Genomic DNA, 22,120 nt, shown 5'->3' with positions numbered 1-22,120 from the left:
GCATCTGAGGGCAGAGCTTTACAGAGAAAGGTTCCCACTGTGAGAAAAGCTGTATAAAGAAAATCTTTTTCTTCTGATGCACCTGTATTAAGACACTTATCTAGATGAGCACAGTCAGGAATTCTAGCTAGGCAAGGTGGATACGTGACCCTGGCAGCATATTCCTCATGTTGCACAATTGCAAATCACCATGGAGCGTGCAAGGTCCTGGAGAATGAGGTTCCCTCACTCCAAAACATTGCTATCAAAACAAAATACCAGTCTCACAATTAGAATCTGTATACTAAAAGTTTTTCATGCATTCTAAGCATCAGACATGAATTCATTAAAATTATCAAAGACCACGAAGAACTTTGTGTTTTTTTAGTGATTGCTGGACCAGTACAACAAAACCAAATTATTAAGCCTTCAATAAGTATAGACAACATAGAGCAGAAATAAGAGATGATGAGATGAAGGAAAATATGTCAGTTCCCAAACCCTGAAACATTGTTTAGTCACTTGTGAACTGGAAGGCAGCCAGACATTCCTACCTTAGAAGACTCCTGCTAACAGCCGTGTATGCTATCACAATTCACAGCATTTTGCTTACCAGTTGAATACCTAGCCCAGGATGAAAATTATTTCATTTAGACTTTCCATTATAAAGAAATACACCTGTAACTTAACTGATAGCACCCAACGCAGAGAGCCTGGATCTAAAAGACACAGCAAGAGACAACTGTTATGCTGTTATGCAGGGAGTGCAGCTGTTGAATAAGCTCCAATAAGCACCTGTAATGGGAACCTTGCTCAGGGAATAGCTATTGAATCAAAATGCCCTGTTGGTGACACAGGCCTTGTATTACTGGTTATGTGCTGCTTTCAGTGTAGGTGCAGGAGAGAAGTCCTAAACATTTGTGGTCATAGGAAAACATAACACTTCACAGAAGCAGGACTTTGTGTTTAATTTACAGATACATGAGTTGTGGTCACACGATGTTAACACACATTTTTATCTGAACTTGGTAAGAATCTCCTTCCTTTAAATCCTTAATTTTAAACTGGTATGAGCTCTTTTAGGAGTGATTTGCTCATTCATGTAATATAAAGATATATTTATAATGGAATTTCAAACCAACTAAGCTAAATGAGATGTAGAGAGAAATGGAAGAAGCTTCTGTATGCACACATTTAAATAACTTTCTATTATGCCAAGGGGAACATGTGTATAAGTCCCTTTTTCACTTCAGAAATTAAAAGCACTTTGAAAAAAATCTCTTATATTTTATGGCAAAACCCTGCTGGTTAAGAACTTTGCATAACAAGAGTTTTGTAGTGTTAGACAAATCTCTCATAAGTATCCACACTTACCACAATAAAAAAGCAGTAACATAAACCTTGGATTACACAGTATAAGTCAGATGAAAACAAAATTTTCAGAGAATTTCTAGTATCTCTTCTAGTATCTCTTGCTTCTTTTCCTGTTGATATACTTACTGTACAGCCTATGGTTTGGGTTTTTTTTCTGTGAATAAGCCTGTTTGTGCAAAAGAAATCACAGTAACATAGCTGTTCATACAGGAAAACACACCACTGTGTCATTGGGAGTGTGTTCCACATGCAACTCCCATGGTGCCAACCATACTCTTCTTCAAGCAGATATAGCACAATTAATTCTATTGGGCTTCTCCCTTCTCTCCAGCTCATTATCAGTGAGGAAATGTGAGAACAGTGGGGCTTAGCAATCTTCACTTTGCCCATGTCTTCATCATTGCCTTAGGATAAAACAGATAAAATGTTTTAATGCAGAACAAACCAAACACACTGACTTTTCACAAACTCAAATGATTTGTGAGCTCTGTAGCAATGGCCACTAAGGCCTATTTTGTAGACATTGCATAAATTACTCAGTATCTATAGAAGTAGAGCTGGTATGTCGTGTGCAGTTTTGAAAAGCTGTATGTGGAGGCTCTCAAATATCCTATTTTGGGGACGGTGTGTGTGTGTAAATGACTTTTGGTCTATAAAGAGAAGATACAGAATCTCTCTGTCTTTAGACAAAGAGAATGATGTTTTTCCTTCTCCTAAACCACAGAATAGATTTACATTTATGTTTAGAATGACCAATGCCTTACTCTACAAATCATCTCACTAGGGTTGAAGTCGCTGTGATAAGGACTATCAGAAATGGAACCAAACTGTTCCTGATACATTCAGATGTGTGAAATCTATAAAGATGGAGCCATAAACTCCATCTCTGGGGTTGATTTCTTCTCCTGACCTTGAAGAGGACATGGGGACAACAGAAATAAATATTTTCTTTTCCCCAAGGAAAAAAAGACTAAGCAATTCAAGCCACACAATTTTGTTTTGTGTAGCAAACTCAAGGGTGTTTAATCAGCTTATTCATCCGTGTTCTTCCTTCCTAATAATCACCTTAAAAGAGCAATCTAATAACAAATACACACCATTTAACTAGTGAATTTTTGCTCACCTACCACACTATGGTTAGCATTAACTCACACATTTTGTATTTCTTCCCAGCTGTTGAGTGTGGGAATGATATTCACTAAAATTTTCATCTCCTCAGGCCTGTATATTTTTATATTCATAAAATTCCTGGTGTGTATCTTCTGTTTAGTGGTGCAAGCAGCAATGAAAACAACAGTAGCTTGTTCAAAGAAGGCTTATTGCACATGCTTTGGTTTTTCCTTATTTGAAAGGCTCTGTGATTTCACAGATTAAAAAAATTAAAGGTCACTTCCTGCAGCTTCCTCCACAATAGCCTGTGAATAATGCAGCACAAAGCCCAAGTTAAAAGGTCTTCACTAAGCCAGGCAAAATGGAAAACCAGTAAACCTGTGAGACTTGTACCCTCTCACAAAATGGGTAAGACAAATAATGAAAATGGAACTAAAAATATATTAGGTGTGACAAAATGAAACTTCTTCAGTGTGACCGTGAGAGACTGGGGCTGCAAACAGTTAAGGAAAAAGTCTTTTTTGCATTTCACCTTCCTCCTAGGCTCCTGTAATCCATGCCAACATACTTCTAGTATTACTTTGTTAGGCAGTAAGGTGAGAATGTGACAGTAAAACAGATGACCGGACATCCCATACTTGTTGCACTTAATAGCAAAGTATTTTGTTTCAAAGATCTGTTATATCAAGTCAGCTCTAGGTATTGCAGAAGAGACTGCTAGCACAGATCATAAATAAAATGGTTCTATCTCTATGAAATGCAAAGCAGTGAAGAAAGAACCTACCTACTCTAAGAATTTTAATGGCATTATTCTTGAAAAATAACTTGAATTATAGACTTTTGCTTAAGTGTGTATTTGTCTTATTGGTTTTCTAGAAAAGACATCAAGTGTCAACAGTTCCATTTTTACAGGTGTTTACTTAGGTCCTCTACGCAGGTTCATCTTTCAGTTGTAAGATGCAGCACACACATAGGCACACTTCACATTTCTTAGCCATCAGAGCAATGTGCTGCAAATGAGCAGAAATCCATCAATTTTGATGCACAAACATTGGGGTAACTCTGCTAATTTATGCTGCCTCTCTCGGCCCAGTAGAAAAAGCCATGCTCTGCAGTGCTGTGACATTGGGCTGTTTCTCTGTGGAGGTGATGGCTGAATTACAAAAAAAGTAGAGACAATCAGGAGTAGGAGAGTCTAGCAGAAGTTGGACCCAATTCTCAGAGTAACACCCTCCTTGACTTTGGAGCTGGGATCACATTAACCAAATCAAAGAGGACGCTTCACAAAGGACTTGTTTTTCTAACATGCTCTGTGAACTCTCTTGTATATTCAGGTGCACATTTCCCTTCTCAGCTGCTTGTGCAACAAAGAACCTGGGTGCTTCCAAAGGCTGTCAGACAAGGGACATTCTCACCCGGACACTTGGTGCCTCCAACACTTTGATTCCTGGTCAGAAAAAGCCTGCATGCCATTACTACCAGCCTTGGAGATGGCCATGGGCTGAACTAGAACACCATTTTTCCCTTCCAGAGCCAGGCACTTGTGACAGCAATATAAGTTACATATAATTAGGAAAAAAAAAATAACAACAAAAAACCCTGCTATTAGGAAGCAAAGAAGATTCATTTTAAGTACCTGCATGCAAATTCTAACAGTTGTAAGAAATGAAATTAGTTGTGAAATATGAACACTTGCATTAGTCACAGACAACATGAGTGAGAAAGAGGATGCAAAACAGATCTTCCCAAGTCTTACTGTCACCAAGGTTGTTATGTCCTCTTCTTTGCCACCAGCGCATGATGGTGAAATGCCGTGATGGAGGCAAAAACATATCAAGGTGCACCTAATTTAATCCTGTGAGCTAACAAACATTGAAACAGTATTTGCAATACAAATTAAAAAGTGGTAGTAAGATGAGGTGCAGCTAACTTACAAGCAAGTAATCTTGCTGAAGAAGAAACTCTCTCTATCCTGTTCTGAACAAATACAAACATGATGGCATCATAAAAATGATCAGTGCCACAATATCCATTGAGTACTAATGTACTTGACCAAGGTATATTTCCTGTTAGGAAAAATTGAAACAACATGTATTTGAAACAATGAAGTTCAGATTAGTATTTAATTTGAAGATATCAGAGAAATACATAAATGGTATCAAAAGACAGGACACACTTAAGGGAATTAATTGAATTGTACATTTGCACCAAGACACTATCAGTTCCAGGTGCTGTTAGACATATTGAGCAATGAAAAAGCAAATCCATTTTTTTCCGAATAAAAAAAGACAAAGAATAGGAAGAATTTTTTACTCTGTGAAAACATATTGATGATGATGATTCTAAAATATTTAAATGAACAGCAGAAAAATCTGTAGATTTATAACACCACTATTTGAAGTCAAGGAAGAAGAGAGAAGCTCATCAAAGAAGCTGAAAAGCCTTTAACATGGGAAGATGCTACTTCTGCTGAGTTTTCAGAAGATATGATTAGAGCATGCCAGTGGCCAAGAATGCAGACAATAATACTCCCTAGCAGGTGCCAGAATGTTCAGCCTCCTAAGGACAGAGAAGTCTGGACTCTGTGAAGAGCTGTAAGGAATAAAATTTGCTGTATAAACAGCAGCAGGCACAAATGACTAATTTGTTTTCCTGTCTTCAGGAATAAACTACACCTAAAATTTTCTATGTTGAAACATTTTTAAATTGATGCAAACAGCAGAAGTACTGCTTGCTGGTCAAACATCAATTTATTTTCATATGAAAGTGTAGTATGATTTTAGAACGTGAACTATACTAACTATCTATTTCTTTGCAATGAACAGTTTAGCCAAGATGCAATTCATCAATTGCCTCATTTCAATTACAGTAGCCACTAATATTTAATTAGGAGTTTAGACAAAACTGCCAAAAGAGAGGCTGACAAAAAGCGTGTGTGTGTGTGTGTTGTGGGACGGGGGGTTGGGGCATTCCTGGAACACAGCCTGTGCTTGCTAAAAGCCATTCAGAAGCCCACATGATGATATCCACCTCTTCAGGGCAACAAGGGAGATGGATGGCAGGTATCAGCAGAGGAAGAGGAGAACGGAACAAAAACCAGCAAACTGGGCAGAAGAGAGAGACAGGTCTTGAGCTGTTAATCTTCCACATCTTCCACATCCAGATCTGGATGGAGCCTGAAACAACTCTGCAGAAAACACATACTTTGCAAATAGATCTGGTACCTCTGCTCTACATAAGAACTAAGAGGTATTTTAATTCCACTACAAATAAAACAATTAGATCTTTGTTAAATGACTGAACTTGACTGCCAGTGGATTTAGAGTGCCATGAAAAAACCCAACATATTGGGTGAGGCGCTTATGCTGTTTCCAGACACTCTATCCAGAGTGGGTAAGTGAAAGAGCTGCATGAGTTCAGAAGAAACATTATTACTAATTAGATTGCTTCAGATAATTGTAGCAGAATGTGGCTCTGCTTTAGCAACAGCAAAGTACAAAGATCACATTTCTTCCTTCTAAAGGTGAACTTCAAAATATTTCGAGAGGCAGTAAAGATTTTCATGTACGGTGCTAGAGCTTTACTCATACCTACTCATACAAGGAAAAATTAAGACTGTTGACTATTACAGGAGAAAGAACTTGAAATTTACTAAAACTGTCAGTTTTGTGTGTTTTAGGTTTATCAGAAATTTTTAAACTGTCAGTTTCTTGTGTTTGATGTCTACTAGAAATTCACCGAAACCGGCAGTTTTCTGTTTGGTTATTGCCAGAAGCATTGAGAGCTACACCGACCCGTGTACCCTCAGAGCTGCCTACTCTTCTCCCAGCTGGGAATGTGCAATCTAAATGTTATAACCAGACACTGGAGAAAGATACAGAAAAGACTACAATATGATCTGGGAGAATTTACTGACCAAACGGTGATGGACACTTGTCATTAAGAGTGAAAGACAAATCTGTTAAATTATTTTGTCATGAAGGTGGCACAGGCGGTCCAGACAGTAAGTGCCGATCCGGAGGTGTTTTCCTCGGGGCCATCCGCTCCCTCACGGCTCCGTCACGGCCGCCCGCATCCCCCGTGCCCGCAGGCCGGGCCTCCGCAGCCGCTTCCCGGGCCGGTGACGGGACGGAGCCCCCATCCCACCCCGTGCCGTCCCCCCAGCTGGAAGGGCGGGAAGCTCCTGAGGCCAGCGGGGACGCGGTGCACCGTGCAGGGCCTTCTCTCCCGTCCTCATCCCCGCCCGGCAGAGGTGTCCAGGTAGCGGTGTCCCGCAGCTGGGCGAGATGCACCTCGCCTCACCTCGCCTCGCCTCGCCTCGCCCTGCCCGGGCGTGCATATGAGGCACATCATTTGAAACACACGCGTTCACCTTTCCTTCCCCACCCGCAGCCGACGCAGCGCGGTGGCAGCGGGGAGAACGGGGCCGAGCCCGCTGTGTCCCAGGGCCCGCCGCAGCCTCCGCGGGACCCGGCGCCACCGCCCCGTCCCGCTCACTCGCCACCGCCCCGTCCCGCTCACTCACCTCCGCCGCGGCGCGGCCCGGCCAGAGCAGGGCGAGCAGCAGCACCGGCGCCAGGCGGCCGGGGCAGCCCCCGCCGGCCATCCCCCCCTCGGCGCTGCCTGCGCGGCGTCCCGGGGCGCTTCGACTCTGGCCCCTCCCGCCCTCCCTCCGGTTTTGGCCTGAGGGTTCCTCCGCACCCGCCTCGGGGCTCCCGGGTCGCGGCCCCGCCCCTCTTCTCCACCCACTCATCTCCCCGCGCGTCTGTCCGTCCTCAGTGGGCATCGAGTGAGCGAGGTGTCGGGGGCTTTCCCGCCTGGGAGCTGAGGTGAGTGCCGCGGACGGGCAGCCCCGGGCGGGGGCACCTGGCTCTGCTCGGGACAGGGCTGGGCAGCGCGCTGAGGGGCAGCCCCGTCCCGGGACGGCGGGACGTGTCCCGGGTTGCCGGCCGGCTCCGTCCCCCGCCCGCGCCGCCGTGAGGGCGCAGGTGGCGGAGCCCCCCGAACCGCGGGGCCCGCGGCGAAGGCACGGGCTGCGCTCCCACCGAGCGGGGCCGGCTCTGGGTCCCGGCGGCAGGAGGGCACGGTGAAAGCGGGCGAGAGCGAGGCGGTGCCGGGAAAGGCGGCGGCAGCAGCCGGGGCCCCCAGCGCCATCCCGCCGCTGCCGGGGCGCTCCCGGGCACGGAGCGGAGCTCCTTCAGCAACGCTTTCCGCTCCCTCGAGTGTTTTCTTTATGAGACAGAGGAAACTCCCAGAGGGGACAAAATGCTGTCCCATCGCATAAATGGAAAACAGAGAGAAATATTTCTCCACAGGGTTTCCACGTAATATGATAAAAAGCTTTTGTGAATGGAATTGTGATTTGTAAAGTGTCGGCAATGTGTACTGTTTGTCACATTTATGTTATTGACAGAAGTGCTGCATGCTCAAGGTAACCTTTCACCAAATAGAGTGCTGTTTTGAGAAGGTGCAAACTTAGAAAGCATGCTGGCAATGCCAGCCACGGCAGCCTTGTCTGTAGTGTTCATGGATGCTATACAGGAAATCCCATGTTACAGGTTTTATTCGCATTAAAAGTGATACAGCAAAAGCAACTATATAATAGATGTCTATGAATTTAGGAGTATTAATGAAATACAAAGCTAAAGGCTTTTGTGAGCAGAAAGCTAGCCACAGAGCTTTGTAAAACAGCTTCTCTGACAGGCACAAGAGTAAAGCTGAATCTCTGCTCAGTAGACCATACTCAACCCCCTTATGAAAACTGCTGTGGAAGCTGGTTAGCAGAAGCTACTTTTCCAAAGAGTTTGGTAGTGCCAGTAAGAACATGCTCCAGGAGGAGGTGAGCATTATCTTCAGTACCAAAGATCTTGTGCATAGGAATATGGTAAAACAACTTGACTCTAAAATATCCAATATCTGTGAGAGCACACTGGTATAGACGGCAAGGTATGGAGAGTAAAGGAAAGAATTCCTCTGGTTTCAGGCCAGACTGATGGTGACCATGTAGAAGAAACAGTATCTACTGCTGGAATTTAACATGAGAAGTACTGGTGTTAGAGAGAAGGTAGTAGACACTTATTCATACAAAAGTGAAAACAAAAGGTGCATAAGCTGTCTATGAGACCATGAGGTCAGAGCAAGTGAAACTACAGTGGAAGAGAGTGATCAGTCCTCTGAAATGATGACAATTTCAATGCAAAATGCCCCAACATGGCTCTCACTGTAAAGAAGACTACTCATAAGAGCTGTTGAATGCTAGGCCAATGAGTTATTGGAAGAAACAGATGAAAGCAGACAGGCCACTGTTAGGGGCAATGAAGGAACTCATGCAGAATACTGAGTGAATGAAACACTGCTATAATAAAGAGGTACTGAGTCAATTTTCAAATTATGAAAACCCTGTGTTTTAAAAATAAATAAAAAAAAAAACTAAGTCAGCAAGCTCAAAGCAAAAATGTGAAAGTGCTAACAAGGGAGATGTATCAATAAGACAAAATATTTAAAAGAATCCTGTTCACTTGCAGAACCACCTCCTTCACTGACCTTGAGCAGCTGGCTGCTAAGTGGCTCAGCTGAATGGGAGTTTTGTGTGTTTATAGTTAAGAAACAGCAAGTAAAGTTGCAATCTGAGATTGTCACATAGAAGCATACATGCCTTTATGTGAGTTTCTAGGACAGAACCATGACTCCAAAGGAGCACTGAGCTGCTACAAAGGTAAGATCAGCCACTGATGTTCTCCCCCATGCTTACCATTGCCATGTCCATCCACAGAAAGCCTGTGGAACCTTGATGCACACCGTGCTGCTGATGGATGTTACTGCTGTAATCCATGATATTATCTGAGAGCTACAAACTCAGACAATCTTGTATGTCTAAACAGCTGTCCAGCTTAGCATCAGTTGTGCCAAAATATATACCTGCAGGTGCCTGTAGAGCTACTTTACAAAAATCCAACAAAAGCACCAGTACATGAAGACAGGATATCAACCTTAATTCTAGAAAGCAATTGAAAGCTGCATCTAATTAAAGTTTGTCTTTTTTACAGTAACAGATATTTAATTACTTTAACTTTGGTTTTGTTTCCTTGGTTCTCTATGGTAAAGAAAGGATAATACTATTTTCAGGAATATTTTTTGTGGGAAACATTAGTGTTGTATGAATTTAGTATCAAGTGCAAAGTCTTATAGAACACTGTAAATGAAAAAAACAGGACTTATTGGAAAGGATGGAGAGAGTACCGAATATGTCCATCAGGAATGAGGCAGAAGTCCTATGGAGAACAGCATATATGTTCACAGACTTCAAATGGCTGTCCTAATTATATGCATAAAAGAACCACATTATAACTGAGCACATAACCCCATTTTTTATTTCACACCTTCTGAATCCTTGACTTTGTAACTTGTGTGGTATTGTTGCACAGGATGTTGCTTCCTTTGGATGTAATGAAAATACAGTGTAGGACTGCTCTAATTCTTTTTACCTCAATAACTGCAGCTGTGTGTCTGCCTCAAACTATGGCTCATGTCCCCTGTTCTTTAGCAGAGTTGCTGAGAATGAAATTGTCTTGCTTCTTGATTCCTGTCTAGAGAGTAAATATCTAGATTATGTTGTACTGCCAGCTTTCCCCCTTCTGTTTTCTGAGGTGAGGTTTGGTGATCTCATGTGAAACCTAATCCTTTTGTGGCAGTGAGTGTGCTATCCTGGGGATATTTTATTGAGGTAACTGTTGTGATTGCTTCAAAAACACAAAAAAATGAGATCAATTTGACACATCAATCTAAACAAAACCTTGTATTCTTTCTGTTATTGTATTAGCTACTGAACAATTCAACTTGTTCGGAAAATGATGGGGTTTAGATAGCCATGACAAAATAACAAGCAGAGGGTTGCAAGTCTTCCACTCATGCATTAAGTATTACTTCAAACTGTGTCAATGGGTTGGATCAAAATGGATTTTAATTTGAAAATAAAAGTTTCGCTGCTAATACAAAGCAAATGTACCAAATATAATTTTCTTTTTTATTTTCTTCTTAATTTTCAGAAGCTGTTTGGATAATTAAATAATGAGATGGATAGTGGGCAAAAGGAACACATTTCTGCAAAATCTCAACACTTTATGACTTGGATTTTCCATTTAAGGCAATCAGTCCCTGCAATATTTGATTGCCTACAATTTTGCTTATATTGTTTATATTACTAATGTAAAAAAGTCAGTGAGGTAGGAATGCTGTTGGAACATTATTTTTTTTATTAGGGATGTTGTTATTTTTTTCTTTTCTTACAGATGGGGAACTGGGGCACAGCAAGACTGTAAGAATTTGACAGATGAATGGAGTACTGTACAATACATGTAAAGAGTGATCTTGCAGCTTGGACTGGCTGCCTTTAGGCTATTTATTCATCAGTCAGGGCATGGCAGCTTCCAAAGTATCCCCTTAGTAGTGTGGGATTTGGATATACTGTGCATACACACAGGAGTCAATATTATTTATAGATTAATTTGGTTAGAAAGATGCCACACTATCAAATAATAGAAAGAAAACAGTAATGTTTCAGGAACTGTACCCTCATGTGTTTAACAAACACATGGCTGCTGCCTGAATAGCTATCAGAGAGCAGCCAGTTTGCTGCACCTCACATCCTTACTCCCTGCTCAGGAACTGAGTGTCTTTGCCTACTCAGGAAACTTCTCCAAAGGAAGCAAACCCCTGTCAATTCACTCTAGTCAGTGTTCAGTTTCCTCAAAGTTATTTCCCATATTTGGAACACTAGAGTGCTAAAATGCAGAAGCCTGTGATAATCTGTGCTAACCTGGGAGAAGCCCGGCCTTTAAACCCTCCGTTTGAAATAACCCTCAGTGTGACTCATTTGCCAGACATGCCTTATTACAAAGGATTGCAGCTTCTTTTTTATTTGAGGCGTAAGGGAGTTTGCACATGACCTGGCCCTGTCTCTGGATTTGTGAAGCTCGAGTTTCCAAAAAGGTTGGAGCAGCAAATAAAAATGTTGGACCTAAGTCATAGGTCAGGGATGCACTGTGTATGCAAATTATGTATTACGTATGCAATTTATGAATGCAAAATTTGACTGTGTGGGACTGTGGAGGCCACTGGTCAGTCCTGCACACACACAGAGCTTCCAGCTTCATAAATCCTGGCAAAAACTGTAGAAAAAGTGTTCTAAAAATAAAGCTAAAAAACTCTAGGTGATGTCCAATAATTGTCATCCGTCCATGCACATGGGTAGAACTCGTAGCTGAAAGTCATATGTTTTAGTATGCATTCAGAGTGGTCTTCCTTTGCTCAGATGCTGGCACAGACTGGTCCAGCCCAGTTTGCAAAAGATGCTGCTGCTCAGTCAGGTCTTAAAACCATAACAAATACTTTCTTGAGGTTTTTTTAAAGTTCATTAGGTTTTTTAACTATACAGGGGTATTGCATCTTTTGTCTTAATGACTTTAACTGAAATGGTGGCTGTGAAAACTTTTTAAGAAATAACGATGCAAGTTTCTCTTTGTTCATTATTTTAAACACAGAATGAGGACTATCTTTACTAGGCTGAAATCTTGTACCCCTTTTTATGTGAATCTGCAGTTTCATCACAGTCCCCTTGAAATAATTGGACTGCTGATAAAATAAAATGTGGCCTGAATAGGAAGAATATAATGTAGTGCCAACACAAAGCTGTGCAGTGTAACACATACAAATGGTTAAGACTTATTTTTGGTTTCATGTGTACATTCATGTGTACATTGGATGTATATTTTAATAGAAACAGGTTCAGAGGGGAAAACAACACCAGTATGGAACAGTGTTTATAGACCATCCACAAACAGAAGGAAAGAGAAGACCTGCCATTTAAAGAAAAAAGAAGTGCTGCATATACAAATCCTCAATCAGCAGGAATGGCATTAACAAAGGATTCATTTGAACGGATTAAGTGGCTTATCACAGCTGCCTGGTGAGTTTTACAGATCACTACATTTTTAAACCAGATTTTTCAACCAGAATATATTCAGAGATATATTCTTAGCTATTAAATTAACAGTAATAATACCTAGATATTGGCAAAGTTGAAGCAATTTTGAAATAGGCTTCACTGTATCCTGTAGAATAGTACACTGCAGTCTGTATGCTATGGCTGTACCTAATTTATCTTTTCATATAAGTAGTAGACACCTTAGTTCTTGGTAAAAATAATATTAGCATTAATAATAATTTAAAAGAATGCTTATTTTCTGTATTGCTGCAGAAATTTTGGACTAACTTTTTATTTTAGTATAGTTTTTTTGGTAAACTTTACAACCCATCACTAGCAATGGTTGGCATGGAGCTGGGCTTCCCCAGCAGCTGCTCTGGAATCATGTGGCTGTTCTGAATGGGGCTTTCCTCTCTACCTTCTCTTGCCCTCTTTCTCTGTGCAAAAGAAAACAGCACCAGCTAACTGATTTCAGGGTAGATGCAGATCATTCCTGTCTCTACTCAGTCTTCACCTCATGGTATTCATGGAGAAATCAGTCTGGAATGGGTCACCTCTGGCCCTTCCAATTTTAGGATTGGAAATAGGTTAAAAAGAGGAGTTATAATGACTTTTACATAGTCTTGTTCACGCCTCTCTATTTGTCCTCAGTCTAACAAATCCAAAAAGACAAATATTTACAGCATGGGAGGCCATTTCTTGATGGTGTGCACCCCTTATAAAAACACTATGTAGTCACCCCAAACAGGATTGAATCATGTATACACTTGATCACTTCTCACTTTCTACAGGCTAAATTTTCGTAAAGGTTTGATGTTTTGAGGGTAGTTTTAATTAAGTTTTCTTCTTTTAAATCAGGTCCCTGCTGATTGTTTTTTCAACTCAAGGAATTGATGGGGTAAGTGACATTGATATTTACTTTAGGCTGGCGAGGGGTAGAATGGTAGAGTTCAAACAAGTAGCACCACATGCACCAAAATGACCAATAGTTCTGTGGGAAAACTGTAATTTCCTTCCCCTATTTCTGCGGTTCTGACTTTCCTTTCTGCTACTCAGCTTACCTAATTTGCAATTTTGTGCTCTGGATTTTTCTAGATTCTAATTCTGACTTCCTGAGGTGTTTTTGGGAAGCTGGATGTAGAAAACCCTCCCTTGTTCACTGAGTCTATCTCCTTCCTCATGAAGACTCTCTAATGGCACATGTCAATTCTAGCTTTCCATTCTGCTCTGTATGTTAACCTAGATCTTAAATTGGCTTCTTTGGGCAGTCCCATCACTCTGAAGCCAAATTTTCACATATAATATAGTTTCAATATCTACTTTATTGTCCTGTCTGTACTGGCCTTCGTATTACCCTTATGTTTGCAATGCCATTACCTTCTTTCAAGTCCATCCTCTTTGTATTCTTTCAAATATTTACAAGCTCTTCTTTTGTAGAGTCTATTTTTTATCCCTTTTTATTTCAGCTGTTGAAGATGGAAATATTTTTTTAAAATAACCGTTCAATCAGAAGAAAGGATAATAGTTCTGTTATTGGAAGCTTGTAATCTATTGACATTCCAGGAGAGGCAAGATTCTAACAACTATGTGAAAGACTAGTGCAGAGTAGATTAGTAATTTCATGGGAAATGCAGTGTGTGAAAGACAAGCAGTTTGTGAGAGAGACCATCATACCCTCTTGTTCTGAGGTTTGGGAATTCCAGATATTCTAAAAATGATATAGATAGAAAGAACAGAATTTTTCCTCCTTGTCTAATATTTGTCAGAGCTTTCTCCTTGAAACATTGAAGTATGAGCCTATAGTGTTCTGTTGGGTATTAAAACCAGTAACAAAACAATCTTGACATTGATAATGATGAAAACCCACACTGAGGAGATACTTGTTTTATCACCATTTACTTGTTTATCTACATTATTCTTAAATATTTTACCTCCTTGTTAAAATTGTCTTTAAAATATCTTTGATAATTTACACATTTTTACTCCAAAAAATGTCATTTAGTGGACATTCCAACTTAGTTTATAAGTTCATATGATATATGCTTAATATTACATTTGGAGAAATAGAAAAGAACAGTGAAATCATGTTCATTTACCACACACAAGATGTACTGAATTTACATTTTGTTGTGTTTTCATTTCCCCTTGAATAATATTTTTTCTCATTGCAATCTGAAGAGAAAAGCAGTCATTTCTTTGCTATTAAAAGGACAATAACAGAAATTTTTTAATACAAGAAGTAAGTAAATTAATAGTAGGCAATGCATAATTACACCATGCATATACTTAGTTTCATTTAATAGACAAGAATTAAATTCAAGGTTTTATCTCTGAGTGAACATCTTGCTCCTTTACCTTGTTTTGCCTTTTATCATTTCATTGTAGTTGAACAATCTCCTAAAATAATGTGATGGATTACAAATTTCACATTATTGTAAATTAAATTCTGGTTCTGATACAATCTATTTCAGGTGCAGCTGGTTTCCTAAGTTATATTTGGCTGTAATATTTAGTGTTATGTAACATAACTTGTAGTTAAGGTCTTCCACCTTTTACAGCAACAAGTAATAAGCTTTTACATATGGCTTCTACCTTGTCAGTATATTTATGTTGATAAGAGATCTTTTGCCTTGAAAATCATCTAATTAGCTAATATGTCCAGCTGACAATATTTGATGATATAGTTGTTGTCTGTTGTGCATTGATAAATCCATAACCTTTCAATTTTTAGGGAGGATATGCATACATTGATCCATGTGGGGGACAAGACTGTTCAATTTGTCGGTGCTTTCCAGAAAAAGGATCAAGGGTAAGTTGTGATTAGAGCTAATGATAATTACTGTTGCAAATACTGTTCATTTTGTGCACATTGCTGTTCCTGAAAATCAACATGGTTGATAAATCAATAAATCGATATTGAGACATAAACACATCTGACAAACTAGTATAATTCTGTCACTGGTATCAAGTACTGCTGTCACTGAAGAAACCCAAGATTGTAAGGAATTCTGTTTCTAATTGGGTTTCTACTAATCATGGTACCTTTCTTGTATTAAGGATTCTTTTAAATCAGTCTAGAAATTAGAGTGATGTAATTCCTAATACAAGTAAAGTATAGAAATCTAAACTTGTCTTCTACTAAGACTCTGGTTGAAAGAGAATGTCCATGCCATTCTCTAGTTATAGGAGAACTTAGTTACTTCTTATTTGGGTTAGGTGACTCTAAAAATGTTTGCAGACTTTTTATCTTACTCACTTAAGATACTAACTTTAAAAAAATGCCAAATTATCTTTGTCTTATGAATAATTATAAAACAGCTCTAAGGCATTTTCACATTACATGCTAAAATTAGTAACTGTGCATGCTGCTAATTGCTAATTGAAATACGACCAGTGATGACTAGTTTGTCTTGGCTGTTCTTTCTCAGAATGCATCCCATGTAGAGATAGCCAATAATTTAAACATCATGTGAGGAAAAAACTTCTATATATACCAAAGTTTTATATTTATATATATATATATATATATATATATATATGTGTGTGTGTGTGTGTGTGTGTGTGTGTGTGTGTGTGTGTGTGTGTGTATCCCGATTAGTGATCAACCGAAAAATTGTCAGTGATGAAAAGTGTTTTCTAGCAAAGTACTAATGGTTAAGTTTAGGTTTAGGAAGGTTGAATATGGCAGATCAATTTTGGAAGAGCCACATGGCCCATTTCTTTGTGGACAACCTGAGTTCCCAGAAAAAGCAAGACACACCTTTTTCTTCCTGTGCCTCTGCAGTTAGCTGCACGCTTTGCTGTGTCATGATCACTGCCCTGGTGTCCTTGGATCCTATCCTAATCCTGCAGGATTATGTCTATGTGAAAGTCCCCCATGCTGTAGGATTTTCATAATAGAGGTCTAGGATGCGTATATCTCTGCAACACTGTGCTAACAAAAGGGCATCCCAGGAAAAGTATTTTGACTGGTACCTCTGCAGTGTCTCTCAGTGCTACTGAACAGACTGTTTTGGATACCAAAAACCTGATCTGAAGTGCCATTTAAAAGCAATGAACTCTCAAACGAGGGGGAATTTCCCTGATTTGGGTTCTCACTCAGTTGCCTGGAAGTTCTGAATTACCTGCTCATGATCAGTCAATAAATAATAAATACCTCCTGCAGTTGTTCTAGTTCTTTCCTAGGCTGTCCTCATCGCATGTAAACTGTACTATTATTCATGAATTTGCAGTTAGTTTTCTAAATAATTCCAAGGAACTGGACCTAAGTGCCAAATAGAAGTGGAATAAACATTTCAAAATTAATTGAATGCTGTTACGCAACTGTAAGTCTGAGAATTGTACCATTTTCTGAAAAAGCTCTGAAATAAGGATGTACATGTACCCTGATGGATAATGGATAAAGTACCTTCAATGTACTATTAATTTATATTTCATGCAGTCATTTATATTAATCAATATACTACAAACAGAAGTACTCTTCAGACCCTACATGAAATGTGGCTTTACTAAACATTGCCTCACATAGATTACTGCACATATTTTCTATACTAATGTATGGTGAAGAATAATTTTCTGTAGGATTATTTAATCTTTTCTTTCAGACTACTATTCTTCTGGTTTTTAAACTTTGCTGTGTTCTGCTTTTACACTCTGACACACTAACTTTGCTCTCTGAGTTTTTGTGGAGACTACCCATTACAAAATAAAAGATTGGTTTATCTTATTGTTAGCTTTCTAGAATGCAAAACATCTGCTTTATCTGCTTTTTCTGTCTGTATCTGCTTTTTTTGTCCTGTTCTGGGGCTTGTTCCTCAGAGTTTTGCATCTTCCTCAATCCTGTCTTGAAATTGTAAGAAATAAATGGTTATTAAAAGCCTCTGGCATTGCACAGTACACAAGCCTAAATATTCAGAACTTTTGGTACTAAGACTTTGCCTTCTATTTGCCCATTTGAAAATATTTTAAATTTCAACATCAAAAGACTTCTTTATTGTAAGTGGACAAGACAATAATAATTAAGGTTTAGCTAGAGAAAAGCCGACCGTGGGAATAAGAAATGAAACTGCCATGGCCATACTTGAATGTATTGATAGTGGGCAAGTTGAAACATAAGTAGAAGCAAATAGCTGAATTTTCATTTCATATTTAAATAAAACCATTATAGCTATGCATCAGTTCCTCTGTTGGGTTTTAGAAGAGCTTGTGTACCTGTAATTTTTAATTCTCTCAACTATATATAACTTTGTGCAAGAAATAGATTTGCACTCCTATTCATTAGCAAGAAATCATTGAAAAAAACATTTTAGTCACTACTGCTAATAGTATATCATTGCAATTATTCACATCACAATGAAATTTTGACTTCTGTTCACTTGGGATTGCAGTCTTGTTGGAGTTAGTCTCTCATGATACTGTTTATCTTTTAATCTTATGTCACAACTCAAAAGGACTCCCTCTTATATAGGACACCATTAAAATGTGCTGCTAAGTCTCTTTGTCCATACTGTGTGCTATTATACCTAGACATTCCAGAATTGTAGAAGAGCTAAATGAGGCAAAACATCATCATTAGTGAAAGTATATTTGGCAGTAAGTGTTCTACCTGACTTCTTAGATTCTTTTTCCCCTCTTCCTATTTGGTAGGCCATAAGGTCTGTGATTTCAATTTTCATTGAAGGCATAGTAAAACCTTTCCACCATTTCATCCTCTTTTTCACATTGGAAAGTTTTTTCCTGGAAAACTCCTGCGGTGTTGTATCAAAAATGCTGCCTGCTCTAATAGAATTTAGGTAGCTAAAAAATGGTTTGCAGTTAGCCCTGACCAATTGTAAATCTGTCCTGTGCTGACCCCGGATTGATCCTATTCAATTCTTTTGCCTTTGTTTTTAGTTAAGTAGATTTGGGAAGCAAGCATCTATTCATGAAGCCAACCTGATCTGGCTTCTGTTTGGTCATGTGAAATGCCTGGATCAAAGTGAATAATAAATATAACTCAGCAGGACCAATGTTCGTTCTTTTGCAGATGAAGCAAGAGGTTTATTTTTATCCTAGTGTAGGGGAGAAAGCAGAAAACAGAAATCTAAGAGGAGGGTTTTACACTTTCTGACACTTCAGATGTAAGGAGTAAGCATTCACAAGAGATGCTGAGTCACTTGGGTGTCACAGGTAAGTTAGGAAGTCAGCTGATATCAGTCACTGCAGGGCAAGAATGCACTGCCTTGGGGTAAGAATGAGGAAAGTTACTTGTGAATAAGTCAATATTCTGGCACTGCTTCTCTTGTAACATCTCCCCAGTAGATCTTGTGAGTTGCCAAGTTTCCTTAGTAAGTTTCATGGGTTATTGGAGTTCAATTTACAGAACAGTGTAAACACTGTTAAAATGCACTCACTCTGAACATTTGCAAATTCTGTCTGTTTTGTGGAGTAAGAGGCATTTATTAAAACATCCTTTTTTTGCATGTTGGCATGCATGTTGGTATGCATGTCTGTCATTCACATGGAATATCCAGTACTTGTATTTGAATTTTCAAGTTGCACACTCAGAAAATAAATATGTAAAATTCTTCTGCTTGGTCTCAAATCCACTATCAGAGATATAGGTACACTAGCATCTGAGGAAATCTAGATTTCTCCCATTATTTGCCTCCTACTTGTTGATCATTTTTTCCCAGTACATTAGCTGTAAGTTTTATTTAAAGCAGAAGATTCCTGAGACCAGTTACACATTTCACTTACATTCACTGAGAACCATGTTATGTTTTTCTATAAAACAGACCCAGAGAAATGAGATCCCTAAATCTATATCTGAAGCAGACCACACTTTTTTTTTTTTTTTTTCCTAACTGGGCAGAGGAATAGGCAATTCTCTGACTGCAGAAGTTAGGATTTGAACTGGTAGGGAATGGATCCTGCTTACCAGAATGTGGAATAGAAACAGAACCACTCCAGTCTGTCAGGAGAATCGCACCAATCACTGCAAGGTCTCTTTGAGGTTGTTTGTCATACATGATGCTCAGCTACAGCATCTATAAATTAGCATATTTCATATTAGACATTTTTCAAATTCTCAGAAGTTTTGACCTTGTTAATGATACCTCCTTTTGTTCTTGAGCATCTTTCTTTTCTTAATACTTTTGGTTCCCCTGTCCTACCATACTGAAAATTGTGTTTTTTCTCAGTTGCTGCAGATTGCCAAGCTTTTCTACATCAAACAAGATAAAACTCTACAAAACCATTCTTTTTTACACATTTGAATCAACCAAAAATTGTCAACAATAGAATAGTACAGAGCAAAACTCAATTTTATTAGCTAAGCTGATGTTAATTATTTGTGGTCTATTTCTATAATATCTATGCTCTATTTGTAGCTCTCTCTTTGTACTTTTCAGCCATTAGTAGTTAAGAGTTTCAGTGCTAAATTATGATTTGTTGATTTTGTTTAACACAACAGTGACACCCACTGGCTTATTGGATAGTTTTTCTTTTCATAGTCCCACATGGTTAAAACACAAACCTACATATACACTGTGAATAATGTTTTCAGCACTCCACTGTGATTTGTCATGCTTCTGTGAAGTATCACTGTGAATACCAAACTGCATCATCAGGGGTTTTGTTCTTATAGCATATTATATAATTGAAAAATATAATTAAGTTGCCAAATATGATAAGTTGCCAATTTTCCAATAGTTTAGAGCATGGTCCAGATCTTCTTTACAAGAAAGATAGAGTATATACAAGGGCCTGTAGTAACAGAACAAAGGGTAGTGGCTTCAAGCTGAAAGACAATTTAGATTATATATGAGGAAGAAATTCACTGTGAGGGTGGTGAGGCCCTGACACAGGCTACCCAGGGAAATTGTGGATGCCTCCTCTTTGGAAGTGTTCAAGGCCAGGTTTTGAATGACCTGGTCTAGTGGAAGGTCATCCCAGCCATAACAGGGGGTTTGGAACCACTTGATCTTTAAGATCCCTTCTATCCCAAAACATTCTATGAAATTCTATGAAATTCTATGATTCTCAAGCTCTAAGTATTTTTATTGCATTTACTGGGCTAAAAATCTGTGAAAAAATTATCTAATCTGATCTATTAAGGACAAGAGACTGGATTTAATGCCAAATTGTGTGATTTCTCAGATTTATTTAATCTTAATCAGGTTTATATTATTTAGAAGAGGGTTTTTTTGAGCCTTGACTTACAGTGAAAATTAGTGTGGTTCTAGTCTTACACAGCAAGGAGTAGACTCTTCCCAGAACGAACACCCCTCCAAACCCTGGAAGCTGTGGCTGTGTAATTGACCAGCTTTTCCAAAACGGGAGAGGACATGGGTGGAGCTTAGAGCAGCAGCAGATGCCCCCACCTCACTAAGCCAATTACAAAATAAAACATCTCTCCAAATGCCTTTGTGAGCACTCCTCTCTTGCCCACAGACTGCTTTCCTTTCCTTCTTGCTCTGTCCTGCTCCTGGTGAAATGAGAAAGACTGGTTACAAGCCAGAGTCCAGTGCACAGTAGAAAGGGCTGCTGTATTATTTGCCTACAATCTGTGTGGAATTGCTGGGCATTTTCACTTTTGTTCTTATGAACAGAAGGTAAGTGCATTTCACAAATCACTGGTACATCTCCATAGCCTGTAACATAGGGTACTGTCCTCACTAAAGGTGATAACTGGGTTTCTTTAGAATTATTTGATAATGAGAAGCAAGACAATTCACTTGAGTAGCATGACTTTTTTTATTTCCAATTAAGACTCCTTTAAAACATTGTGCTTGAGACAGCTAAGTGCTCAAGGCACTCTCAAAATTAGATGTTCTTCAGTCTCATGCATCAAAAAAAATTTTTTTAAATTCCAGTTAACCTTGGCCATTGCCTTTTCCAAACAGGATTAAATGTTTTGTTGCGTGATTCTGAAGTTATGCAGTCTTAGTCTTAGGAAGCATAGTTAATTAAAAAAAAATATAGCCTTGTTTTGCTTAAAGTCAATTTCTTACTGCAGGTCAAGCCCAGGCAGGATATGCTAACATAACAGACCATAGTCTTGGCATGGTAGCTCCTGACCTAGACAATTAACAAGGCACTGAAAACCTAGAGGAATTTATTGGCATCAGATGGCAGAGCGGGCATAATATTCTGTTCATTTTATCTGAGCTAATTTGTCATTTCCACATGAGCATGACTACCTTCATCCTCTTTATTTTTACAGCTGTCCTGAGACTGTAATGCTGTGGTAGTCACATTGGATGGGCACAAATAATAGATGTGATAATAGATGTTATGGCATGGTATCAGTTTGGTCTTAACAAAGCTCCAGTCATTATCAGTCTTTGAGCTGAAAGAAAGAGAGAGAATCCATCAGCTTCACATGGCATGCTAAAGTTGTATTAGCTGCCAAACCCATTGTGAATTCTGAATTCAGTGACTCTGTTCTATGACTTCACTACCTTCTACTGAAGTCAATTAAATTCACAGTGTAGCAGCAAATGAAGACATTTTACCAACCTAAAGGACTACATGTCCTGGAAGTGTCTATTTTTTTAATTCTAATAACTACCATAGAATGCCTACAGTGTCTCAGCTTTATTTTTCTGAGTGCAATAAAAATCATGTTTCTTAACTGTCCAAAGGATATAACAGGTTTTGAAAATTTTCTCTTTCAACTCTTGAATGCAGAGC

At 39.2% G+C, this 22,120-nt stretch overlaps 2 protein-coding genes across 3 annotated transcripts in view; one reads left to right on the top strand and one right to left on the bottom strand.

The window, feature by feature from the left end:
- Positions 1-7,279, bottom strand: part of COL4A3 (collagen type IV alpha 3 chain) — a 58,886-nt gene extending 51,607 nt beyond the window's left edge. For both annotated transcript variants that reach the window (XM_038146039.1, XM_038146040.1), the window contains exon 1: positions 6,989-7,279. In XM_038146039.1, coding sequence (XP_038001967.1) covers positions 6,989-7,249 — 261 coding nt within the window. In that variant the 5' untranslated portion in view covers positions 7,250-7,279. The remainder of the gene's footprint in view (positions 1-6,988) is intronic.
- Positions 7,280-9,105: 1,826 nt separating this feature from the next.
- Positions 9,106-22,120, top strand: part of COL4A4 (collagen type IV alpha 4 chain) — a 64,602-nt gene continuing 51,587 nt past the window's right edge. Inside the window, exons 1-4 of the mRNA XM_038146041.1 lie at positions 9,106-9,178; positions 12,239-12,427; positions 13,304-13,343; positions 15,177-15,254. Of these exons, the coding sequence (XP_038001969.1) occupies positions 12,372-12,427; positions 13,304-13,343; positions 15,177-15,254 (174 nt within the window). The 5' untranslated portion in view covers positions 9,106-9,178; positions 12,239-12,371. The remainder of the gene's footprint in view (positions 9,179-12,238; positions 12,428-13,303; positions 13,344-15,176; positions 15,255-22,120) is intronic.

The sequence above is a fragment of the Motacilla alba genome, chromosome 9 (genome assembly GCF_015832195.1).
Source record: "Motacilla alba alba isolate MOTALB_02 chromosome 9, Motacilla_alba_V1.0_pri, whole genome shotgun sequence".
Lineage (NCBI taxonomy): Eukaryota > Metazoa > Chordata > Aves > Passeriformes > Motacillidae > Motacilla > Motacilla alba.
The sequence above is the reverse complement of the archived record's forward strand: the minus strand, read 5'-3'. Positions and strand labels throughout refer to the sequence as shown.